Source organism: Solanum pennellii, chromosome 7 (genome assembly GCF_001406875.1).
Source record: "Solanum pennellii chromosome 7, SPENNV200".
In the NCBI taxonomy this organism is placed as follows: domain Eukaryota; kingdom Viridiplantae; phylum Streptophyta; class Magnoliopsida; order Solanales; family Solanaceae; genus Solanum; species Solanum pennellii.
This window is the reverse complement of record NC_028643.1, coordinates 59311165-59318495: the sequence shown is the minus strand read 5'-3', so window position 1 is coordinate 59318495 and position 7331 is coordinate 59311165. Positions and strand designations below refer to the sequence as shown.

Genomic DNA, 7331 nt, shown 5'->3' with positions numbered 1-7331 from the left:
GGGGGGGGGGGGTAGAGTGTACGCAGACCTTACCACTACCTCATGGAGGTAGAGAGGCTATTTCTGAAAGATAAATAATGTATCTTAAAACAGAGAAAAATAAATAGTTGTTCGATAATTGTTGGAGTAGTAGCCGTCTTGTATTCATGAACTGTTTATTAAGCAATGCATCTTTGTCTATCTCATAGACACATGGTATTAGAGCTTGTACGATATCTTAAAGCAGACACATGGCCTTATGATGCAAATCCAGCCAAAGTTTCTTTTACTTTTCATAACTTTACTGTTCTGGCCCTTCTGAACAGCCTCTTTAGCAGTATTACTTTTGGACTATTTGAGCACCCAACATGCATTTTAAATGACCCTTTGGTAGTATTGCACTCCTTTCATTGGTTGTTAAGATAGCATAATGTTTCTTTTCAATGACCTGCCTATTTTTGCTGATTGGGCCGATGTCACTGCTTTTTCTGGTGATTGTTCTGCTGGGTTACCTATTTCGATGGCACTCCCTCTTTCTGGTCATTTTTCATCAAATTCAATCAGATCTCCTGATTCTGGTGATTGTTTGATATGTTATGTTTTATTAAGCTTTGATACCCTGCGCGAAATAGAGAGAAAATGTAATGTCTTGATGATATGGTAAATACTAGACACCTATTTGTAGGTGTCAGGTAGATTAAACATGATATTTGTCCTATGTGAAATGATATCTAATTTAGGAACTTTTACATTCTAAAAGTCAACACCACACTCGTCACTGTTAGTTTCTGTTACTTCTTCATTGTTATCTTCTTCTTTCTCTTCCATACCTATGAAACATAAAGAAGGGCAGATAAATGAAATTTACTTCCTCTTTAGTTTCTCCTTTCAGGGTTTATCATTTCCTAATTTCTGTTGCATTAATCATATTTTTAAATGAAGGGGGGTTATCTTAGTCCTGGGAGAAGGGGGGTTGCAGGGATAATAGTTTGGAGCCTTTATTGCTCGAACTCTCCAAAATTATTGTTGCACCCATGTCAAACCCCTTCCAAAATGACTACTTTTGGAGGATCCAAAGAATCCAAGCAACATTATTTGGAACTAGCTCAACTTCATTTAAAATATGTTACTCACAAGTCACAATGCTACTAGTTTGGAAGGAAAACTTAACAGTTTCACTCCGACCTTATAAAGGATATACTTAATGTTTGCGGAAGGGGTGCTGCTTATGTTTGATACACTTAAATTAGACCTATTTTTCCTTGTTTTTTTAAAGGAAATGTTCTTTCATTTCCAAAGGAGGTCACAAAGTTGTCCTATTGATTGGTGGGTGGTCAAATGCCATTTGATTATGGTTAATGAACTATTTGTATTAGTGAAAAGGAAATAGTAAACCATTATACTGAAGATTGACTAGTTGATTGTCTTTCAGTTGGTCTGGCTAAACTCCTTTTTCCCATGGAAGCAAAAGTTGCAATGGACATTGCTCAAGTTGATGGCACGTCTGAATTACCCCTGGCTAGCATGAGGAAGAAGATAGCTGATGCACAGAGGACAACAGTGGATTTGAACGAGGCTCCTTTCAAGATGAAAGAGGAGCACTTGAATCGGCTTAGGGCTCTCTCTAGAACTGGTAAAGATATCTTCAGCTACATCTAACACCAAATCCTCATTCTTTATGTTTCTCGTTTTTTCTATATTGATCTGTGTACTGTTAGCATATGAAATATGAGCCTTTTCTGATTTTTATTATATTTGATTCTTTTCTTTTTACTGGGGGGTGAAGTGTGGCAAGAGGGGTATAAGAAAGCCATATTCTCCCTGTATGAGAGATATAAATGGACTAGAGCAATTTCAGGGTCAAAATTTTCTCTTCAGTTCTATTGTGTACTGACTGGAGTAAAACAAAGTCACTTTATTCTTCCCCCATCTCCTCCACCATACTTTTTTTTTTTTTGGTACATAAAACATTTGAATTTCTGAATGTTGTGCTTTAAAGTCCTTCATGAGATACGATTATAATGCATTGTAAACTTGCAGTGGAACTTGGAAAACGGTTCTTTCCACGTTGTTCAGAAGTTCTAAATAAGATCATGGATGCTGATGACTTATCTGAGATAGCTTACATGGGGAATGATACAGTAGAAGAGCGTCAACTGAAGAAGCAAAGGTACATGGAACTTCAAGAAATTTTGTCTAAAGCATTCACGGAGGATAAAGAAGAATTTGCTAAGACTAACATGTCCTCATCTTGTTCCTCTACATCTAAGGGAGTAGATAAGCCCAATAATCTCCCATTTAGGAAATAGATTTTGTATTAGGAGATATGAGGAAGAAACACAGGACTCTTTTTCTTTTTCATCATTTGATGCATACAAAACACATGTACCATAAACTTGTATTGTGAAAAAAAGATAAAATTTCATTATTAGTCGAGAAGCAATCATTTGAAAGTGAAAAAAAAAACAAAATGGCCCACCTAGAAGATAAGATATGTAACAATTGTTAATAGGATTATTATTATTATTATTATTATGAGTTAATGACTAATAATTGTTGATTTTGTGGCTCTAACTTAAGCTACCTCATGTATGGTTTTGACTGAAGTTTCCAGTTAATAGGCTGCCGCATTTTAAAGCCATACAGTTGTATCATTCTGGAATAGGCTAAAAGATAGGATTAGAGATTATGTCAAAAATTAGGGAACAGACACCTATCTTGTCTGCTATTACTCATTATTCTCCAAGTTACTTATAATTCACTATGCCTGAAATTCTGATGAGATGACAAGTATTAGTCAATTCAAACTCTTTGTTCCGGAGAGCACTCTAACCTCAAATTGAAACTTTTTTATGCAAATTCAAATTCATCGAATCACGAAGCGGATGTATAAGTGAAAAAAACAATAAGCAACTGAATGACAACATTATCATAATAAAATATACAACATGTATCTCTCAACCTCTTATTATACATGTTACTAACCACTTTCTTAGTGATTTCAACTTCACCAAAAGTAATTTATTCTTAATATGTTAAACTGACTAGTAAAAATAAGAAATTGTAGACAAGAATGAAAAAAGAGTGTTTTAAGATAAAAATATTTATTTTAAGATAAAAATATTTATAATAAGATGAGCAACTAATAAAAAAAAAGACTTTTTTATGAAATTTATGAAGTTGGATAAGATGAATTATCTTTGATTATACTTTTTCAAAAAAGGGAGAAAACAGAACACTTAATTGAAATTTGAAACACTCTAAAATGTAGAATCAATTTCAGATTAGGTTTGGGAATTCAATAACCAAGTACTAATTTGAGTAGCTAAAAATTATTTGTTAAAAAATAAGCGAATAATTCACAAAAAGAATGACAAAATGACAAAAGAAAATGCAACATGCCTAACATAAAGGTCCAATATTTTACATTTTATTGCTGTACGTGTAAAAATTCAAGTTCCTCTTGTGCCCCTGGATGGTTAAAGAAGAGGATGCGAATTTCTAAAAGATTTCAAATTCAAAGTTTCACTACTTTTTGCCCCGGGATGGTTAAAGAAGAGGCTGTGAATTTCTGGTTCGGAAGCCAATATATTTAGAGGGACCCATCCTGCACCAATGGGGCCTCCCCCACTTTTGAGTTCTGGGTTTCGAACCAGAAGTATGAGGTGTGGCCTGGTCGCTGCCGGTTTTTCCGAGGATTCATCCACTTTTCGAACCTTCTCTTATAAGATAAAACCCTTTCATTTCATTTCTGTCAAATGGCCCGAAAATCCTTTGGCTCCGTCCCTAGGACTTCATGGATTTCTTTTCCGAAAGGGATTTTATGGATTTCTTTTCCGAAAAGAGAAAGATACCGGACAAAAACCCCAATTGAGGCCCGATAGAAAAAAGTAACCGTTCGGGCTTCCGTTGCTCCCTAGGGTATGCTCCACTTTCCTCCCTAGGGTATGCTCCCGGGCGCAGGCCTGGGCCTACCAGGCTTGACGGCCCTTGCTTTGCAGGATCATATTGTGGAGAAGATCATCAATAGTATAATATAAAATTAACCTAAAACCTTTTGCCAATCATTTTCTGGAAAAATTTTTCAAATAACGTACAACTCTGAACCCCTCCCAACAATGGACGGTAACAAATAAGGTGGGAGGGAGACCAACCACATATATAGAACAAAGGTGAGAAAGTGCTAAAGCAGGAAGAAAAGACCATATTATATTTATATTTACTAATACTATGCATGAAACTAACATTCATATTCTTGTTCTACAATATTCTCCTCTTCACCAAACCCCTATCAAACTACTTAATTTTCTTCATCTTCTGTAAAAACCTTTATACATTGTTAGTTACTACCAACTGATAAAACATTCATTGTGATTTTCTTAAGCTAGCTATCTGTTGGACCATCAACGAGCGAGCTAACTCTCGCTCATTTAAGGCATACACTTGCACTCGGATGGGTTCGAGATCAAATCCTCAAGTTCAAGAACAATCTCACTTTGATACTTATCTGTTTCTGCTCCATTCTCACAAATCATGTCATCCTCCATCAACTTCTCCCACAATATATAGTTCTCAGATACCATCTCCGGGCTGCTGTTATTTCCCTTAACTGGACTATTCGACGATTCATCACAAGAGAAAAGTGTTTGTATCTCCGACTTAATTGTTGTGTACTCCTCTTGATTTTCATCACTACACAACCTTCTCTTCTTGGTCCCATTCTCAACCGTTGTTTTCTTCCCCTGTTTCATCTTTTCAATCAGATGTTGAACAAACATAGGGTTGTGGAACGTTTTCGCCAGGAAGAACACCATATACTTTTGTTTAATCTCACTATTCTGTAACCTCTCCTTCATAGTAGCTAAATAGTTATCAGTGCTCTCTTGTTGCTGTTTTAGCTTCAGAATTTCCATCTTCAAACTGTTGTGATCCTTTTTCAGCTTTTCTATCTCTGCTGCTTCAGTCCCATCCTTGCAACAACCTCCTACCCAAGATTTTGCTCCTCCTCCACCACCACCTCCTCCTCCTAGTTGAGGATACTGCTTTCTTCTCTTGATATTTATCAGCAAATGCTTTTTCCCTTTCTGAAAACCCTCATTTGCAAATTCCCATCTATCTGAATCAATTTTCCTGAAACGCTACAAATCCACAAAAAAAAACCACAATAGTCAAAGATAAATCAACATAAAAACAGTGGATGGAGATACAAGTCAGATACCAAACCAATTCAGAACCCAATTATTAACCAAATTACAAACTCACAAAAGGAATTGAGTTTACTATTAAAATTAGAAGAAGCAGATGGTGAAAATGAAGTAGAAATTGATTAAGGAAAATCAAGTACAAACTTACATAGGTATTGAGCTGGCGGATAAAGCTAGAGAAGTTGTTGTGCTTAAAGTGTTTAGGTAGAAGATGAATTGAAAATTTGTGAGGATCCCAAACAACAAAGCTGTTCTGATTGTTACTCCATGAGATTATAGAATCGGTATTTGGATCATCCACCATTTCAAACGTCTTCTTCAAAAACGGAGGTGGACCTACATCACGCAACCCATCCAAAGGCTTTGGTACTGAATCCCCAATAATGTCATCTTCATCATTAATAAATATAACTGGTTCTTCTTTCACCTCTACTACTACTCCACCATTAACATTCATCTCTTTCTCATTCACATCAATCACCATAGTTTTCTTTGATTACAAAATTGGGTTTCTATATATAGTTGGGTGAAGCGGTGAGCTCAGAGGTGTGTGGAAAACTGAGCAAATAACTAAAAGCAATGTGTAACGGACCGTTTCAGACCATCTTGCCATTTGTATCCTTTCATTTCTTTTTTCCACATCACTCACTCCCTCATTTTTTAACTAAATGTTTATTTCACCCACATTCCTTTATATATATAATATATATAATTTTAATATTATATTACAAATGACACTCACTCCTTATTCATTCTGTCTTAGGACCCGTTTGGATGGGCTTAATAAAAGCAGCTTTAAAGAAGTACTTTTGAAAGTGCTGAAACTTATTTTTAAAATAAGCAGTTATGTGTTTGGATAAAAGTGCTGAAGTTGCTATGCCAAACGTGAAAAGGGAAAAATGGAAGAAAGAGATGTTAGGAATATGTTGTAATTTGGAGATTGTATAAAAATATTAAGGGCAAAAAGATAAAAATGTGGTCAACTTAAAACAGCTTATAAGCTAAAAAAAAGAAGCACCCCTACCCCAGCTTTTAACTTTTGGCTTAAAATAAGTTTTTTTTAACTTAAAATAAGCTATTTTGAGTATTGCCAAACAGCTAAATAAGTCAAAAATCAGCTTTTAAGTCAATTTGACCAGCTTTTAAGTTGAGCCAAACAGGCTCTTACTTGATACATGTAATTTCAAAGAAAACTAATAGCGATTATGGTATTGAATAATTTAAATTTTTTAATTAAATATCGAATTATTTTTAATTAAATATAAAATTTATATATATTATATAAATATTAGTAATTTAATTAATCTTTGACGTACACTGATAAAAGATTTCAAATTTATAAGCTATATTAAATATAAAATGAAATATTTAATTAATTATATAAAACTCAGAGACTAATTTTGGGTGCATTTAAATATTTTTATTCATGTTTAGGGTCTTAAATTAAAAGTGAAAGAAAAAAAAGAAGCAAACTTTATCCAGTTATTTGAAAATCAAATAGAAACAACAAAGGAGTAGTCAGTCAGGTGTCTGTGTTGGCAGATTGCTACGTTAGTAGTGCAGGCTAACAGATGCCACGTGGCACAAACTTTTATCCACTTTAAGCAGGACCACTACATTATGGGGCCCACAACCGAATGCTTAAAACTGGTGGGACCCAACTATCTTTGGCTATTTGGCCACAAACGTGGCGTGCTTGTATCACTGCCACCAAAGGAAGCTAGGACTATTCATACAATAAGTTTTTCTTTTTTTTTGATATTTCTTGTCTTTTTATTTTAATATTGACTATATTCATTAATTATATTTCTAATATATTAAAAATTGTTACCAAACTATATAAACAAGAAATGACACTTCTTATTCATTTAGAAGTATATTTAAAATTCATAGATTTTCTTTAAAATAAAAAATATTCTTTTATTTATAGGGGAAATTTAAAAGATTCTTAATCATATTCTAAAAGCAGGGGCAGCTCAAACATATTAATAGTCTAAAATAAAAATTAAACGGAGCTTTAAATTTAAATGTTAAAACTTTCATATAATTAATTTTTTTAATTTTCATATGATAATATAATCATTTTTATATAAAATTATTTTCTATGAGATATAATACTCTAAATATGTCAAGATATTTCTGATAGTT

At 33.9% G+C, this 7331-nt stretch overlaps 2 protein-coding genes across 2 annotated transcripts in view; one reads left to right on the top strand and one right to left on the bottom strand.

Moving 5' to 3' along the window:
- The window catches only part of LOC107026404 (BTB/POZ domain and ankyrin repeat-containing protein NPR1), a 19776-nt gene extending 17265 nt beyond the window's left edge, over positions 1-2511 (top strand). Inside the window, exons 3-4 of the mRNA XM_015227358.2 lie at positions 1412-1612; positions 2020-2511. Coding sequence (XP_015082844.1) covers positions 1412-1612; positions 2020-2288 — 470 coding nt within the window. The 3' untranslated portion in view covers positions 2289-2511. The remainder of the gene's footprint in view (positions 1-1411; positions 1613-2019) is intronic.
- A 1652-nt stretch (positions 2512-4163) lies between these two features.
- Positions 4164-5853, bottom strand: LOC107024505 (heat stress transcription factor A-2-like). Its single transcript, XM_015225491.2, has 2 exons — positions 5332-5853; positions 4164-5117 (listed from the first exon to the last, which is right to left on the bottom strand). The coding sequence occupies exons 1-2, from the start codon at positions 5665-5667 to the stop codon at positions 4410-4412; spliced, it is 1044 nt and encodes a 347-aa protein (XP_015080977.1). The 5' UTR covers positions 5668-5853; the 3' UTR covers positions 4164-4409.
- Between the last annotated feature and the right edge of the window lie 1478 nt (positions 5854-7331).